Source organism: Pantherophis guttatus, chromosome 3 (genome assembly GCF_059756535.1).
Source record: "Pantherophis guttatus breed Tessera chromosome 3, ASM5975653v1, whole genome shotgun sequence".
Taxonomy (NCBI): Eukaryota; Metazoa; Chordata; class Lepidosauria; order Squamata; family Colubridae; genus Pantherophis; species Pantherophis guttatus.
The window spans coordinates 90,873,046-90,892,201 of record NC_142065.1 but is presented as its reverse complement, the minus strand read 5'-3'; the positions used below and the strand labels follow the sequence as shown (position 1 = coordinate 90,892,201).

The 19,156-nt window shown below is 39.8% G+C and overlaps 1 protein-coding gene across 3 annotated transcripts in view; it reads left to right on the top strand.

Moving 5' to 3' along the window:
- VAV3 (vav guanine nucleotide exchange factor 3) overlaps positions 1 to 19,156 on the top strand; it is a 187,364-nt gene that overhangs the window by 132,537 nt on the left and 35,671 nt on the right. For all 3 annotated transcript variants that reach the window (XM_034437390.3, XM_087890015.1, XM_034437391.2), the window contains exon 19: positions 3,854 to 3,899. In XM_034437390.3, coding sequence (XP_034293281.1) covers positions 3,854 to 3,899 — 46 coding nt within the window. The remainder of the gene's footprint in view (positions 1 to 3,853; positions 3,900 to 19,156) is intronic.

The following is a 19,156-nucleotide window of genomic DNA, read 5'->3' as shown; positions in this document are numbered from 1 at the left end:
GTTCTATGGGAAGTTAATTTCAGGACAATGGATCATTTGGGGAGTTTATAAAAAGAAGCTAGGGTGGTTATTGTTACACTGTGTGCGGACTACAGTGCGTTAATTGTGTAGTTTCCTTCTGAATATAGCTCTAAAATATAAGAATCTGAAATTAATTGGGAGCAATGAAAAGACAAGCGGGACTCGATTACTTAACCATTCATTCTTTTTTTTTAATCTTGCTTTTATTAAGAGCAACATTTATAATTTTTGAAGTGTACTTCATTCACTTGTGGAAAGAACTTTGGAACTGGAATATTAAGTTTTTGATTTCAAAATACAGATCTCTATCAAACAGTGTTTGCCTTAAACTCTGCAGTGAAGTGGCAGCTATTAAGAATTGACCATTAATCTGAGAGCAAATTAAACTTGTTCATAGAACAATATTTTCTTCCTCTCTTTGGGGGGAAATAATTTGTGTTTGCTTTGCATAATATTCTCTGTGAAGCCCTGTTATTCATCAGAGGAAACCACTGATGGACAGATTCAGCACAGCTGCAGTTGCACTAATGATAAAATTGCTGTACAGGTAGCATATTATGGAATGGGAATGATCAGAAATCGGAAAGCTTTGAGGGAGTAGAAAATTAATCATTCACCAATTATGAAGGGTAGGACAGCCTGAGTATATTTGGCACTAGAGTACAGAGTTTGCCAGCTACCCATTCAGTATTACAGTTGCAAAGTGAATTTCAGGAAATGATGATATTCATGGGCCTAAATTGTAACTTACTGATTCCTATTAGAAGTAATAATTGCTTAGTAAACTATCTCAGTCTAAGGTTAAGGGCACAAATATAAGACTACACTGTATTTCTTGGGAAAATATATAATGTCAAATTTAAAGTCATTGTTGGCAGAGAGAAATTGACTACAATATATTTGTAGTATATGCTTGAACTTACTTTCTTTATGACCTTTCAAGCATTTGGCAATGAAATTAAGGCTGTTCATTTTTCTTTTTGTTGGAGTGTCCTAGCACCCTGAATACATATATGCCAAGCTCCAGGGTAGAACACAGTTAATTAGGTTTTAGAGAAAGTCTTGTCATTTTTTAAAAAGCGGGTCTAAACTTTAACTGTCTTTATTTTCAACTGGAAAGTTTGTGGACCAATTTTAAAAGTGAGTTAAAAAGTGAAAGAAATTAAAATATGCAGGTTTTTTTTTTTTTTTTAAAATTCTGTGTCTGGAATGGAGTGCCATCTGGCCCATGAAGTTCCTGAATGATTTTTTTATGCCCAGTCCTACTTGGGTTGCTAGGGAGAAAAAGCCAACCCTTTAGTTTTTAATTGAATTTGATTTACATGTATTCTTAGAAATAAAATTAAATACTAAAATTAAATGCAGTTCATATGACTACACAGTAGTAGAAATTAGATTTGTTCTGTACTTGAAGTTGTCTGGGAAGTTTGCAGCTCTGAGCTGAATGAAGGCAGGGTTTTAAAAGGTGTTTTGGAACGTATTTTTTCTTCCATCCAATCTTAATATGGAGATTATGAAAGATTTTTCTAATACTGTGTCTTCTCAGTAATTTACCTTATGTACTATGCAAATAATAAAAGTCCCCAATTTTGGCAGTCTTATAGATTTCTTAAAAATGAAAGATAAATTACCTTTATTATAACTGCATTTTTCAAAAGTGCTCTGTTCTTTTATGTGGTTAGATAGAATGTTTCTCTAAATGAAAATGATAGCTTTTGAATCTCTGCTTTTAAGAGAAAACTGTGTGTGTTTTAGGAAATCAAACACATTTTGGAAGGATCACAGTCATGCAAGAAAGTTACCTATATAGAATAATTGATACTTCCTCTATTTTTCATTTATCTTCTCCATAAAAACTATCAAATATAAAGCGATCATGTTTTTTAATATTGTTTTTTCTTTTCTTTTTCTTCTTCTTTTCTTTTCTGGGCAAGATTGTGTCTGTTCTTCTCCATAAAACCAAACATTTTTCATATGTTCCTTCCAACTACAGTACATCATTACTGCATACTCATTACTGCAGTGACCTTTTAATATGCTAAGTCCTCTTTTATGGTGAAAACATGTTCTTGATAGAAGGTGAACTTTGTAATTGCTGTTCAAAAGTTTTACACACATTCAAACATTAACTATAATAACATACATATACATTTTAGAAACAATTGATATTTTTGTGTGGCTTTGTACAATAAAGCTTGAACTGTTGCATGGTAGGATGAAGTTATACTGCTTCAGTAGCACCATGGAGGCGGAATAGGACAACTTGCTGAGGCCAACTCACCATACCCAACTCACTGTAGACAACTCACCATGGTCAACTCATCGTGGGACAATTCATTGGGGTCAACTCACCATGGTCAACTCACCGTAGGACAACTTGCCACGGCCAACTTGCTGCCAGACAATTTAACAATTCAGTTTAATTATTTAAAATAAATAATACCATTATTTTAATTTTTGTCATTCACATTTCATTCTGTCCTTCCTTTGGCATCCTTTCTTTAATGATTCTATTCCACAATTTCTTTGATATTAGTGCAACTCTTGTCCCGGAGCAAGTTGTCCAGCGAATTGGCCATGGCGAGTTGTCCCATGGCAAAGTGTCCCACGGCAAGTTACCTATGGTGAGTTGCCTGTGGCGAGTTGGCCGTGGCTGATTGACATAGACCTCTATGGAGGAGGCTAATCAACAATGGGAGAACTGGATGGTTTGAATGGGGCAACAAAGCTTTTACAATATGGATGCTAATATAATAGGGGTGATGCAAGAGTGTTTTTGAATTCTGTTCCAGGCATACCTTTCCCACCAGTCAGTTAGAAGTTGATGCAGCAACTTTTAATACTAAGCTTTGATTAGTAAAATGTTAAAAAAAAAACAATATTTATAAACGGTCTGAAGGCATTTCTTTCAGTTCAGAAGCAGCTCTAGATCTGGTTTAAAGTTCATTGAGTGGCTTTTTTTTTTGGATCTGAGATGAGGAGCTTCAATGTTCCACTTGCAGTACTGCTCTGGAGGATTTTTTAAGAATATATGTCTCCTTTCCAAGCACTTCACCAACATGCAATCAAGGGATAAGTGCTCAGTTGCAAATTGTTCAAACAGTATCATTTCAATTTCAGAATTTGCAAGACGTTTTAAATGTAGGACAAATGGCAGCTTTGCAGCAATCACGTTACAGCAATCAAGAAGTTCTTGTAAACAACTGTATGCATGAAACTTTAGGAATGTACAGGCCTTCAAGGGCGTGTTTCACTTCAACAAAGAAGAAAACAAAGCACACCTGAAACTGTTTCATGAAACATCATGTGCTTTTGCAGCTAAGGGTGAAGCAAATGGCTGCATTGCTTCATTTCACTCTGCTTGGCTGTTCTTCACAGCCTCCTACAGCTTCCTGCATTTGCATTGGTGAGATGAATTGTACCACTTGTAGCAGGAAAGAAGAATTGGTGCTGCCTCTGCAGGCCAAAACACCTTGAACTGAAAATGTGAATGTGGAGAGCATTAGCAATTCTTTTTTAGTTCCTTTATTTTATGGAATGAAGTAAACGATGAAGGACATATATACTGATTCAACTATACATTTTTTTCACATGTTCTTTTTTGTTAGCTGAAATTACGTGAATTGACTTGTAGAGTTCTGGTCATGTTCTTAGCGTTTTTTTGGTCAGCAGAATTGAAGAAAATCTCAGGTCAGCATAAGACTGGAAGATTTGGGGGTGGAAACACCAATGTGAAGTAATGGTGCTCTAATTGAATAGAATTTACATGAAAAGAGGAACTATTTCTATTTTAGAAAGTAATCTCTCAACTGATGTGTCTTTAATTACACAGAAACGACTGAATGGACTTCGAAAGAGTTCCAGGCATATGGACTCAGGTTTGTTTGAGTGTTCTTTTTCTGATACTTTTAAAAAAAAAATTTGCTAATAAAAGCTGATGAGACTGGAATTGATTTGTCATATTATTGCCCTGTTTTTTGACTTGCTTCCTACTCAAGGACTTTTCGTACATATTTTCATAAGCAGACTGCAGAGATGTAATTTGCTGTGGGTTCTAACCTCATGCATGTTCCAGACCTGGCAAGATAACAAAATAGCGTATGGCTACATTTTAATATTTCTTTTATATAGTGTTATAGTAATGTTTTTATTTGCCCAGAGTAACAGGTTGCATGTAACTCTCTGATAGTCAGAATAGGGTTTTTTTTTTAGGTTTCTGATGTTTTTAAAGAGCCAGAAAGGATGCAGTAAGCAGTAGCAGAAGGTAATAATTCACTACCACCCAAATCTCTCCTTCCCCCTAAAACTGGATATTTCCCATTGGGGCAAAAATAAAATCATGTTATGATATATGCTATATATTGGATTTGCCCCATAAACCTCACCAAACTAGATTGTTCCTGACAAATCTACTAAGGTTTCACCTTTTTAAAATTTATTTCATTTATTTATTTATTCATTTTGTCAAGAACGTGTTAGGTAATAAGTATAAGCATGGATTGGATACATAAAATAGATACAAATAGAGGAAACATTAGGACAGGGATGGTAGGCACGCTCGTGCTCTTATGCACGCCTTATCCCTATGCAGTGAGAAACAAAAATGCTGAATGTTATATAGCCCAGCCTTGATTTAGAGTAGAGGTTATTTAGATAAAACAGGAATTCTTATCAGCCTATATCTAATAACCTACAGCTAGTACAATGCTTTTTCTTCTTCTTCTGTGGCATTTACATCCTGCAGGGACTTGGGGCAGTATTTCCAATTTCATCCTTGCAACTTGTTAAATTGAGAGGTTCAGATTGCCCCATCCAGTCAGTGAATATGGTTCTCTAATTCTGCACTGCGGGTTTCATTGATCAGTTTAGTACTATTACAACTGCTCTGCTGCAGCAGTAGAGATTTTTGACATATCAGGCATTTCAGCAGTGAGAACGCTTTTTTTTTTTTGACTGATACTTTTTAATCTTGCTGAATTCTATACCTTAGATTCAAATAAGCCTCGAGGCATCTAATTACACTCCGGTGTTTTCAGTGGTTCAGTCATATGACTAATTAAACTCCAGATACATCTTGTTGCTTTGTTTTTCTTTTTTAAAATGTGCTCTTAAACTAGGTTTACATTCCTAGAGCTTCTGGGCTATTGGTTAACTCTCTCTCCCCTCTTAAATAGAGAAATCATCACATAACCGCACATGAAAAACATTGGAAAACTTTGAAAGACATTGACAAACATTGAAAAACAGCGCCATCTGCTGGACGTAAAACCAACATGGCAGCCTCCCAGCCCTGATTACGCCCAACAGATTTCTGCTCCTTATATTTAGACTCTCCATATTGCTTCCAAGAAACTGCGCATTTGGAAGGCAGAGACGCCCGAGGGCCATATCCTGCCACCAGGCTCGGCAGGTAGGCAGCCGGCTCCCCACCGGGAAGCCCTCGCAGCCGGCGCTTCTAGGGCTGGGCGTGGCCCGCCCAAGCCTGGCTCTGACCTCCCCCTCCCCTGGCCACCCCGCAAACTAGCCTCACCCACCGCTGCTGCCCATCCCCCTTGCCAGCCGCTCTCGGGGCTCCTTCCAAAGAACACCTGGCAATGAGGCTGCCTGGGTTCGCCGAGTGGGAACCCTCCGTCCCTCGCCTGGCCTGAATTGTGCCTGGCCCAGCGCTACCACGGGCCCCAAGGTCAGAAAGACCAGCCACTAACCGGCGCTATGCGAATCCGGTCGGTGAGCAGGAGATGCAGGCAACTGAAGCCTCGGGGTCGCCTTTGACCAGCACCGCCTTTGATTCCCAGGTGGGCACTCTGGCAGTTCATGGAGCCTACACAAAAATTTCGGCCTCTGGCAGAAAAGGGGCTCCGGGGAGGCTTCGGGGGACAGAAACGGGCAGGAGGGAGGATGGCCGGCCCTCCTTCGTTTCGCCTGGAAGAGCAGAGGATTTAAACATTCCCCTGCCCTTAGCAGGCAGGGGAGGAGAACTGCGCAGCAGGGGTCCAGTGGTGTGTGCATGGCTCCTAACTTTGCCGCTTTCTTCCTTCAGGCGGGAAGCCCCAAACCAGCCTCGAACCCCCGCCGCACCCCCTCCCACCCTCCCTTCCCTTCCCTTCCGTTCCCTTCCTTTCTCTGCTATGCGTCTCCCCGTCAAGCCCCCAGACAACATCTGTGTAGGGAGGATGGAGGGGCCCCCTGAGTTTCTGCTGTAGTGCGGAGAGCTACAAAGGCCTGGCCTGAAAAGGTAAGGGTGATGGTGGGGGATGCAGAAGAGGCCGGGCCAGAGACAGAGATAAACAGAGAGAGAGGGAGAGAGAGACATAGAGAAATACAGAGAGACGGGGGGGGGAGAGACACATACAGAGATACAGAGAAAGAAGGTGGGAGAGAGAGAGACAGAGAGAGATACAGAGAGGGGGGAGAGAGAGAGACAGAGATAGAGAGGGGGAGAGAGAGACACATAGAGATATGGGGGGAGAGAGAGAGATAGAGAGATACAGGGGGGGAGAGAGAGACAGAGATACAGAGAGGGGGATAGAGAGACACAGAGAGAGATACAGGGGGAGAGAGATACAGAGGGGGGAGAAAGAGACAGATACAGAGAGAGGGGGAGAGAGACACACATAGAGAGATACAGAGGAGGGGCAGAGAGAGAGACATAGAGAGATACAGAGGGGGGAGAGAGAGAGACATAGAGAGATACAAAGAGAGAGGGGGAGACAGAGAGGGAGGATTTTGTGGTTCCCATTGTTTTTTAGCAACCGGTTCTCTGCCCTAATCACCAGCTGGGTAGGTGTGGCTCGGGGGCTGTCATGTGACTGATGAAAGTGAGTGGCCGAGTTGGCCACGCCCACCAAATGTTCATGGAGAGTTTGGAACTTGAGCCTCGCTCTTTTAGCCCAGCGGAAGCACCAGACTGGGCCACAGCAACGCATGGCCGGGTACAGCTAGTACTAAATAATTTCTTATAGTTTATAAACAGCTATTTTGAATGCAGTTACCAGGAGTGTGTTTATACACACTGATTTTATGTCTTCTGAGGAAGATTTTATTTTATTTGTTTCATTATTAAATTCATAGCTTATTTTTTAATCAAATTGTCCCATAATGTAAATACAGCAAACTACAATATAATAAAATCAAACAGTAACAAACCAATATAAATACAGAATCAGGTAAAATTTCCTGAAAAAGCCTCTGAAAAGATAACTACTACAGTATATTTGCAAAGCATAAATAAGCACAACAGAGTCTAACGTCCATATCTTAAATATTGGTATTCTGATTCTTCTGAAATCATCTTCAAGGAAGGAGTGGATAAAATGATTAAAAGGCAAAAAATGTAGAGGGATCGAAACAATAATCCTACATCATTTAGTACATAACTGATCCCATACAGAGAAGATCAAGATCAGAATGGTTTTAGACATGGTTGGGCTTTTACAGATTTTACTTTTGATATGAGGAACAACAATACCAAAAACAAAATTGCCATGAATTTGGTCCAAATGGCTGTCCACATTTTGTAGTGGCAGCTGTTGGGTATCCTGGTGCTTCCAGATCAGAGGTGGGTTTCAGCAGGTTCTGACCAGTTCTGGAGAACCGGTAGCGGAAATTTTGAGCAGTTCAGAGAACCGGTAAATACCGCCTCTGACCTGCCCCCATCTATTCTCTGCCTCCCGATCAGGTGATCAGGAGGAAATGGGGATTTTGCAGTATCCTTCCCCTGGAGTGGGGTGGGAATGGAGATTTTACAGTATCCTTCCCCTGCCACACCCAACAAGCCATGCCACGCCCAACAAGCCACACCCTCAGAACGGGTAGTAACATTTTTTGAAACCCACCACTGTTCCAGATGTATTGGTTTTCAGTCCCATCAGCCCCAACAGGTAGGGCCAATGAATGGAATTGTAGGGAGTAAAAAAACACACATCAGGTTACCAGGTTATAAAGCAGCATGTAAAGAATTGGGATTGGTGTCTGGCGATGGATGCTGTCTTTTTTCTGCTCATAACTGATAGAAATGTGGAGTCCTTGGTGCTCTCTGAGGTTTCGTACACACACACTCAGGCAAAGATGTTTCAAGGAGTGGGTGGGATTCAGGACACCTTTTATCCCCAAAGTCCTTGCTTTGTTCTTGTTGGTTGGACTTGGGGAGGGGCTTCCCATGTGCTCGGGCCCAACTTCTGATTCAGGTGCCATTTTTTCCTTTTTTTCCTTAACAATTTGGTTCCTTCCTACTTTCCCTGACAGAACTTTTCCCGACTTTTGTCCACCCTGTTTATGTGCTTGCTTTATCTTTAGGTATGGCATCTTAGGCCTAGTCTCACAATAATTCCTTGAATTGCATATTGTTTACTGCTTGATTGTTGACCTGGTATTAATTGTGATGATAATCTCAGTTTAGATCATTGTTGATTGCTGGGGATGAGGTGTTCTGGTCATTTTGTTTCCATTTTAGAGTTTTAATTGTCTCTTTTGAATGATACGTAAATGTTGTTTACCTCTGTGTCCCTGCTGATGGTTAATTTGTCTGAGTTCCAAGGTTCCAGGAATTCCTAGCATTTTTGGACTTCGCTTGGTCTATGATGCACACAATTTCCAAATTGAAACTATGGTTTCATCTGTCCATGTGTATCCATATATAAACATAAATAGAAAACACACTCCACTCCCTTCTAGCACTTAAGAAGTTAGTTTGGTAATGAAAGCTCTGCAAGTAAACAACCAAAATTAGAGAGATCAATGACTCTACAGTTCAACTCTGAGCTACAAATAATTTCTTCTATTGATGGTAATGTTTGTCTTGTCAGGGATTCTAGTTTCATATCTTTCTAAAAAGTAGTGTTGAACTTGGTTGAGTAACATGCACTTCTTGCCTTTCATCTAAATCAGCATTCCTCAAACACAAATATTTTTCAGATATTTGGATCATATTTCCCATTAACCTTTTGTATACCTGCAGATTGGGGAAGCCTGGGCTGAATAAATAAATAAAAGCATCCGATATTTTTTCTTCTTTAATTCTATTAAAAGAAAAAAAGTCATGTGCTTTACAGTAATTGTGCAGGTGGTGTTTTTTTTCTTAGCTCCATTTTATAAATTCTTTTTCACAATTTAATTACAAGGGGTTTCAGTCCATGACAAGTTATGAGTTGTTAAATGCTTCTAAATGTAGCAACCTGAGAATATTTGCATTTAATTTTAAAACAGGGTTTCGGTTTAGAATCAATTACTTGAAGAAAAATCTTCTCGCTGCAAGAAAAAGAGATTGATATTATATTCCTACTATTATGGGCTTGTTTGCATGGGAGCAGCCTCCTACCTGTTTTTTTAATGTCAAATATGGAATATTTTGGAAGAAATAGGGCTTCTTCATTGTTTTTGATACTCTTTTTCTCTCCAGAGAGCCCTAATATTTTGCTATAAATTAATGAATGAAACAGCATAAGTTTCCAGTGCCATTTCAAACTTTTATGCCAGGGAGGATGAATCTTCTGTGTACCTAATTGGATAGAATAATGGGAATCATTGGTCTGATTTTCCATCTCTTTGCATGTAGCTAAAAGCATTCCTTTTTTAGAAGCACAGTACTAGTTCAAGTTGGTTGCGTAAATTAAAACCAACAAAACACAACTGTTTTCCAGATTCCAAAATTATGAGAAGAGATCTAATTTGGCATATCACCGAAATGTTATTGGATGATGCAATAGATCACATTTTGGTGTTGCTTCTTCTAGATCAGGGGAGTCAAACTCACGTCGTCATGGCGGTGTCACGTGATGTATTGGCACTTTCCCCCCTTTCACTAAATTGGGCATGGGCATGGCCAGCGCGTGCCGCATCTGGCTCGCAAGCCGCAAGTTTGACAGCCCTGTTCTAGATGGATTCTCTATCTACTGTTGGAATTGGACAGAAAATGAAGTGTCCCAGTTATCAGATTGCTTTTAATCAAATAAATCTATTTGGTTCTTGAGATTTTTGTCTCCACATTACTTGATTCTATTGCATCCAAAACATCTAGTTACTCTTTATTTCCTTGTTCTAAGCACATTATTCTTAAATCAAGTTATATATAGTTTGACAATGTTATCATTAGCCTAAATTATGTTTTACTTGATTCTCTGATGTCCAAAAAGTATTGATATTTCTTTACTTTAAATTTGCGTTTTGAAACACAAATTTTAATTTGTTTTTAATTTATTGGGGTGTTTTTAAATCTGTCTTCGGCCAAATTGTTTAATTCGGTTTTATTCTGTTTTTAAATTTTGTATTTATGTGTTTTTATCTTGTGGCTGTTCACCTCCCTGAGTCCTTCGGGAGTAGGGCGGTATACACATCAAATAAACTGAACTAAACTAAACTATACTACTGAATTTGTGCTATTGCTACAACGGAATTCTGGCCACACAGATCCATGCCAATAATTATTCATGATGTAAACATGCCTTTATTCCAAAAGATGTTATTATAGTTGGCATGATTCTTGGTTTTAATCCTTCTATGTCTCCGTTGCATTTTTTGTTTTATGAAAATTACAAGAAGTGCTGAATCAAATCAGATCCAGATTACCTCCCATCATTAGGTTGAGCCTTTAGGTTAGAAGTTACATTGTGTGTGCCCAGTGATTGCAGCTGGAGGCTTAGATGACTCAGCAGCTGTTAATGAGCTCTGTTGTTTTCTCATCTGATGTGCTGATTTTCCATCAAAGTACTTGTTTAATGCTTGTAAGTATCACATGAACTACAGTCTTTATGCCAGCTTCAGAGCCTCTGCCCAAACAAATACATTAACTATTAGTTGAAGACAAGAACCAGCATGCCTTATCCCTGCTAGTAACTTTTGGAAAAGCTCTTTATTACTAGATGTTTTGCCTTCAAGTTTTTTATTTCCAGTTTTAGTTCAGTAGTACACATGAGACGGTAGAAAGATCCAGATGTTTCAAAGATCCCCAGTTCCAGAATTGTAGGAGGGCTATCTTAAACTTTTATCAGTTTGCATGTTAAAAGCTATCAGCGCATATTATGCAAGTTGTAGGAGTGTCATATCCACTGTTATCAAAGTCTTGGGAATGCATCCCTCCCTATAATTTGATTTGAAACTGAGAGCAAACAACACTTGACCCAGTTTCCTTAATAAAGGGAAAGTGAAAGAAGGAAGAGTTGTGCAAACCCACTTCGTGTTTAGATGTGGATGAATCTTGTAGTAGCGTAGGTTGGCTTTGGTCTAAGAGACTTGCATTACGGTTTGGCTTTCTATAAATCCCTGTTAATAGAACTTTTTGACATATAGGTTGATGGCCTGAGGTTCAAGGCTAGCAAAAATCCTTCTGAGTCATCTTAAAACAACAGTCAGTGCTTTCTGCTCTCTTAACATTGCTCTGCCCTTCTCAAAATAATTTGCAGTTTTTCTAGTAGTATACCTTTTTCTGAAAACAGTTGGACACTGTAAATATAAGATTAGCTAACCCTTTAAAACTGATGCTTTGTTCTTATTGCTGTTTCAATGGTAAAGAATGTCAGAGATAGTTTTTTTTTATAACCCCACTCCCCATACATCTTAAACTTCAAAAGATCCTGAGCTGTCTCTGAGACGAACAGGGTGATGAAATCTTTTTCAATCAGTACTTGAGGAGTGGAGAAGAAAATACAGTGGAAATGGATATCTTACTTCTACAAATCTTTATGAAATGCTGACCTTAAGATCTGGGCTCTATCTTAAACAACAGAATGCTTTAAAAAGCAACTGAAGATATCTTAAGCTAAATTCGGTTTGACCTTCTACATTTCATACGAGCCAAAGAGATGATTTTTAAAATTTTTTAATTCAATTTTAAATCTCGCTTTGAAATCTAAAATCTGACATATAAAAATTGTGCATGTGTAGGGTGTCTCAATTTCTTTTTATGCAAAAGTGTGGCAATTGTTAATTAGTAGATTCAGAACCTTAATTAAGATACAAATAAGTGAAGAATCATTATGTTTTGATGATGATTTACTAAATTTTAATTTAAATAAAAGAAGGAATCTTCCTCTAAAATTTAGCTCATTTATTGAATTCATTAATAATTTAGCAGTTACATCAGTATCCAAAATTTAAAGCAGTTTTAAAATATGTAAGGCTAAATAATATCTCTTATTTTTCTGGGTCAGTTTAAAGATTTAACCTTAAAAGCTTTATACCAGAAAGGGAGAATCTCCAGATTCTGTGTGGAATATCTCTTTGGGAAGTTTTTCATTTGGGTAGGCTGTTTCATTCTCTCAAGCCTCACTCTTTCCTTTCTCATTAGTGCTTGTTGTGAGCCTATTTAATTATTAAGAAAGGTCTTCCTTGCGATCTCTCTTGTTTAGTATGCCATAATCACTTCAGCCTCGCTATCTGAGGGACAGTCTTTCTGGCTGTGAAGTTGATCTTCTTGATCACAGAGGGCCATAAGTCAAACGTATCTATTCAACTTGGCCTTTGAAACTGTTTTCAATATTTAGAATGGCTCTATTGATTGTGTGTGTGTGTGTTTTTATTATATAGCATTGATATTTGTCTGGGCTATTCAAATAGGATGCTAATGTGGAAAAAAAAGATTACCGAAGCTTGATGATCCCACTTACAATAGGAAAAAAAAAGTGGGGACTCGAAGTTAATATAGTGCTGACTAAAACAGTGAAAGATAATTGCTATCACTTCCATAGGTACTTTGTACAACTTCAGCTTGTGTGATGTAATTATATTTCAATTATGTATATTTGTTTGATTAACTTTCAACTTAGAACATTGCATTTAATAAGTATTTCTCCAGAAATGTTAAAAATACTGGCCCATTAACACTACTTTTCATAGGTGATGGTTGTTTAACAGTATGAATAGAGTAGTATATTCCCGACTTCAATGGAGGTTGAGGCTACTATTTAATTTTCTTTGAATCAAGCTGAAAAAAATAAAAAAGTGTAGCCTTTGATGATATACATTATTATCTTCGTAGGTCATAGCTCTTTCTGAAACAGAGCAATACTTATGCCAGCTTCGCTTGGTTAGTAGTGGATGGAATTCAATTTCTGCAATAACTTTGAATGTAGACTGATAGAACATTTTCCCCTGTGACTTGCACTTGATAATGCTTGATGGTTGAGAAGGTTCAGCTTTGAGTTTGAACCCCTAGCATTGTTTATAATCTGTAAAAGATTTAGACCTAACGTAATGCATTTTGTAATACTCATACAGTTTTATATTGTCGGGGACATAACCTTTATTTTTTACTTTATATTAAATTTGGTTTTATATGGCTTCTGTTATGTGAATCACTTTGTGTGCAGTTTTATAAAAATGCAACAAATATAAACTATATAGAAAATTTCATTATCCATTATAATTCATAGGGCAGACTAAGGCTTTAAATGTATTGTTGATAAATAGACTTAGTTTATGATTGTATGTCAAGTACAAATGAAAACTAAGACTTCATCTATTATTATGGTTGGTTGCATAGTCAGCAGATGTTTAGACAGGATTTTCATAGACCATCAAGTACTTTCCTGGGATAGATGGATATTGTTTGATGGTGTTAAAGGTATTGTCGCAGGATGTGAAATATTCCAAGGTTTTTGCAATTGACTGATGGGGATTTTGTCAATGCCAATGGTGTTCAAGTATTTGACAAGTGGTACTTGTTTGAATTCTGAAGTCTCAGAGCACTTTAGCTTTTTCATTTTCTGTTACTTTATCTATTTTGTGGTCCTACCAGTTGCTGCTCACAGGCAAATAGTATTTCTTGTAGATATTTCATTGCACTATTGCAATGATGGCTAACCTTTTTCTTGTTGTGTGCCGACAGTGCACATGCGTGCCGGCACCCATAATGCAATGCACCCCCCCTGCGTGACCCCTCACCTCCCCACACATGTGTGTGTGACCCCCTGCCCCCCTGTTTTGGGCCTAGCAGGCCTCCCTGCAGCCTCCTGGGGCCAAAGACGAGGCATGGGGGGGCATACCCCACCTCCCACGCCCCATTTTGGGCCTAGCAGGCCGCTCTGCAGCCTCCTGGATCCAAAAAGGGGCCATGGGGGAGGGTGCGCCGCACCCCCTGTGCTCCCCCACCCCCCACGCATGCGCACGTGTCTCCTGCATGCACCCTGTTCCCCTGTGCATCCCAAAAATTAGCTCGCCAGTGGGAGGCGCGTGCACGCATGCACAGTGGACCTGAGTGAGCAATGGCTTGCGTGCCCGCAGAGAGGGCTCTGCATGCCATCTGTGGCACGCGTGCCATAGGTTAGCCATCACAGCCCTATTCCTTCTGTTTTGTCATGCCGCTGCTTGTAGTTTGTGCAATCTTCTTGCAGCAGTGAACTAGGTGGTTCACTGTTTCTTCAGCTTCTTTCAGACAACATTTCCTGTCTGTTTCTAGCTTCACAATTCTAGTTTTGTGTGTATTTGTTCTTAAGACTTGGTCTTGTGCAACCAGAATTAGCCCCTCTACCTCTCGCTTAACCATTGCCAGATCTTGTTATTTGCTTTGCTTGCTAGTTTTTTTAATGTCCTTATTAAATGTGTAAAATGTGTACAATTAGATTCACAAGCAAAGACTTGTGAAAATTTAATCATTTAAATCCCCATCAAGGACCTAAGAATTATTAAGGTAGTGTCTAAGGAATTGGAACTAAGTAGTAGTAGTATTATTTTGTAAAATTAGGGTGTTCAGGTCCAATAAATTCAAAATTTCCAAATATCAAGGGACTCCCTTGGCTACTGCTCCAAGGACTCCAATCAGAATTGGTGCAACAGCGGAATTCTTAGAAAAGAAATGGGAAAATTCAGGAATGCAGTGCTGAAGGCAGTGCAGATTCCATTGAAGTCAATAGGATTTTTGACTGCTATACTTGAAATGCACATCAGGAGCTTCTGCTCGATTTTCAGTACTGGCAAAGTTCCATGATCCCGATATTGAGAGCGACTGTCAGCAGTGGTGTTGACTGTCAGCAGTAGTGTTGTCCTGTGCAATCAGTTATGATAGACTACTTCGTTTTCCAGGAATATCCAATCTGTTTGAAATTCAGTGGGGGCCCTCATATTCGAGATGAACGTGCATGTAGCTCTCCTTCCTGTTTGCATAACCAGCAGCAGTTTCATTTCTTCAGGGCAAATCTATTAAGGAAAATCCTCTAGAGACTTTTCAAGGGATTATTCCCTTTAAATGCAGATGACAGGAGCTGATAAGGCACAAGAAAGCAAATTTTCTTCTTTAACAGTTTTATTAACACCAGCAACAGAAACAAAAATAGCTAGAAAACATTGCAAATGGAATAAGAGGTGTGATTTAAAGCATACTTAGAAAATAGCATTGCTCTATAAAAATGATTTGGTCTTGTTTTCTTTCCATTTCTGTGAAAATAGATGCCTTATGATCAGAATGCCGGATTCTAAGGCTATAGGTATTACCAGACTGTTTTGAATTTGCTTTTGACATCTATTCGGTTATGCTTAATTTAGCTTTGTCTTTTTGTCTAACTATTGGTCAAATCTACAAGTTCTAATGGGTTAAATGATAATGTATTTTTCACGGTTTAGGTAGGAGAACTTTATTAATGACCTGCCAATGGTGGTAGGTATATATTCCATTTTTAAGTGATTTGCTTAGTTATTGAAGGACCATCTCATCCCACTGGGATTAACCCACACCATCCATGCCAGTAGAGGAGGCATGCTGTGGGCCTCATTAGCTAGGGAATTCTGGTGGTGGGGTCCAGGAGAGGAGCCTTCTCTGACATTGTGCGTGCCCTTTAGAATATCTTGCCCTCCCCTCCACGGAGTGAGGTCGGTTCCAACCCTTCTTTTTTTCTGTAAGCGCTTCCAACGGAAGAGTTTCACATTGGGGCTGGTTGATAAATTAACAACAGATCCCACCCTTCCCCTTCTCATCATACCCACTCCCCCCTCCATCTTTTTAGCTAGGTTGTTTTTATAGTATTGCATTTATATTATAAATAATACAGTTTAATTTTTTTAATATTGTAAGCCACCCAGAGTTACCATGCGGCAAAATGGGCAGCTTGTCAGGGTTCCAAGTAATACATCCCAGTCCAATAAGAACTCTGAGGCAGACAAGTTCCTCAAAGAAAATTATTTATTAGGACATATCAAATTGGCACGTTCCTGGTGGAAAACCAGCTCTAAGTTGGCAGCGGTTTCCCCCCCAATTAAAAGTAAAACTTTATCACTTTCCCCCAAAATCTCAGTCACATGATCCAGTCAGCATACAACCCAGTTGCTAGATGACCTCACTCTCCACCTTGCAGATACCTGTACGAACATCCTTGATTCCCAGGGGAAAGAATTTTATTTAGGCTACAACACCCCAGCTAATCTCTACACCCCCCCCCCTCCCTGGCCCCTTTGCTCCAGGCTGTGTCAACCCTGAAGTAGTGAGAAGAGAAACCTCTCTAGAAACTACAAAAAAGAAAATGACCACAGTTCAGCCAACTTCAGGGTGACACAGCTAATAAATTTTACAAATAAATAAACATTACTCCAAAAATTAAATTAGAGGTTTGCAGGCTTTCTCACATTTGGTGGTGTGTTATTATTTTTTTCCAAATTAATTTTCCAATTTATATAGCTGCCTGTCTCTCAAAACAAGTGACTCTGGGCAGAGTACAACAATTAGTATACAAAATCTCTGAAAATACAGGAATCTATCATGTCATCAAGAAAACTAGACTTGGTACAGAATTACAGAATGCAAACATATTATTCAGCTCCATTTCTTAGTAAATATTAGAGTTTCCTTCCTGTTCCATGTACGTTATATTTTTTCACTGTGTAATCCTTGGAATGGTCAGGACTAATAAGAATATTTATAATGTTGTCTAACTTTAGCAATATCTTTACTTTTAAGCAAATTGTCAAAAGTTGTAAAGCTGCGTAATGAAAAGTTACAGCGCCTTAGACACTAATTATATGATTCATTCAGTCTGATTTCTAAAGTTCAAGCTTCAACTCTTTAGATTTAAGATAAAAATTGGCTCCAACCATTTTCAGTAATGCTGAAGTGCACATTCATGGAGAGATTAAATAAACATTTACTGTTAGGTTCCATGTTATCTATATAACAGTAATGAGCTAGAATGTGTCAGTGTTGATGGATAAAAGATTATCTCTTAAGTATTGCTGTGTCAGAGATGCACCTGCAAAAAGTGTTACTCCCCCACAATGAGTGAGGTTTAAATCAGATTTTTGAATTGTGGTTTTGGTTTATCTTGTGGGAGTCTATTTCTTAGCCATGTCACTTCTTCCTGCTTTTACCCATAGTTCCATTATTTTTTAATCCATATTCTGCAAATTAATGATAAATAATTCAGTATTTAAACACCTTTTTAATTAGTCTTTAGCTACATTGCTGGTCTAAAAAGGGTATATGTTAAACTTGCCAAAAGTGTTTAAATGAATATAGCATCTTGATTTTCAGTACTGTGGTTCAAAAGAAATTAAAAAAAACTTTTTTGGGCAGAGGTAGATTTCTTGGTGTATTCCTGCATATGTATAAAATGATCATGGGAACACAGGATAGATACATGTATAAGAACAAGCACTGATGTATCCTGAATAAAGTTTTCCTTAGTTTAAACTTGTAATCAAAAGGCCTCTGAAACCATAGTGAATGGATGAAATTTCTGACTTTACTGCTGCCTAACTTTGTAGGACCAAGCACAACTCCATCATAGGATCATATTGATTTAGAGCAATTTCTTTGGGCCCCACATATTTATTTTATTTTTATTTTATTTTATTAAATTTTTATACCGCCCTTCTCCTGCTGGACTCAGGGCGGTGAACAGCCAAGAATAAAAAACATCCAATACAAAATTTAAAATTATTAAAAGAATTAAACAAATTTTGGCCCAGATTTAAAACATCCCAACTAAAATCCGTTACAATTAAAATATCTAAGGGGGGGGGGTTACGCCAGCCCAACTTGGTGAAATAGAAAAGTTTTGAGGGCACGGTGAAAAGCACGGAGATCTGGTATCCTACGTATCTCCAGGGGCAGGTCGTTCTAGAGGTTCTCTGTGCTGCCACAGAGAAGGCCCTCCCCCTGGGGGTCGCCAGCTGACATTGCCTGGCTGACAGCACCCTGAGGAGTCCCTCTCTGTGGGAGCGTACTGGCCGGTGGGAGGCTATCGGTGGCAGAAGGCGGTCCCGTAAGTACCCAGGCTCTGTGCCATGGAGCGCTTTAAAGGTGGTAATCAACACCTTGAAGTGCACCCGGAAGACCACCGGGAGCCAATGCAGCTCGTGCAGGAGGGGTGTCACATGGGAGCGGCCCATCGCTCCCATAATCCCCCGCGCGGCCGCATTCTGCACCAATTGGAATCTCTGGGTGCTCCTCAAGGGGAGCCCCATGTAGAGAGCATTGCAGTAGTCCAGGCGGGAAGTGACGAGAGCCTGAGTGACTGTGCGTAAGGAGTCCCGATCCAGAAAAGGACGCAACTGGTGAATCAGGCCAACCTGATGAAAAGATCCCCTGGCCATGGCCGTCATATGCTCTTCTAAAGACAGCCGTGCATCCAGGAGGACGCCCAAGTTGGGAGCCCTCTCCGAGGGGGCCAGTAACTCGCCCCCAATAGCCAGCGATGGCACCATCTGGCTATATCGGGACGCCGGAAGCCACAGCCACTAGGTCTTGGAAGGGTTGAGTCGAAGCCTGTTTCTCTCCATCCAGACCCGCACGGCCTCCAGGCACCGGGACATCACTTCAAGGGCATCGTTGGGATGGCCTGGGGTGGAGATGTACAGCTGAGTATCATCAGCGTACTGATGGAACTCCACCCCAAAACCACGGATGATCTCACCCAGCGGCTTCACATAAATGTTGAACAGAAGGGGTGAGAGGACTGACCCCTGCGGCACCCCACAAACAAGGTGCCTCAGGATCGACCTCTGCCCCCTACCAACACCGACTGCGACCGGTCAGAGAGATAGGACGGTAGGACGGTGCCCCCCACCCCCAACCCCTCTAATCGGCGCAGCATGATACCATGGTCGATGGTATCAAAAGCCGCTGAGAGATCTAACAGGACCCTATCCCGAACAACCCCTATCCCGAGCCCTCCAGAGATCATCCACCAACGCGACCAATGCCGTTTCTGTGCTGTGC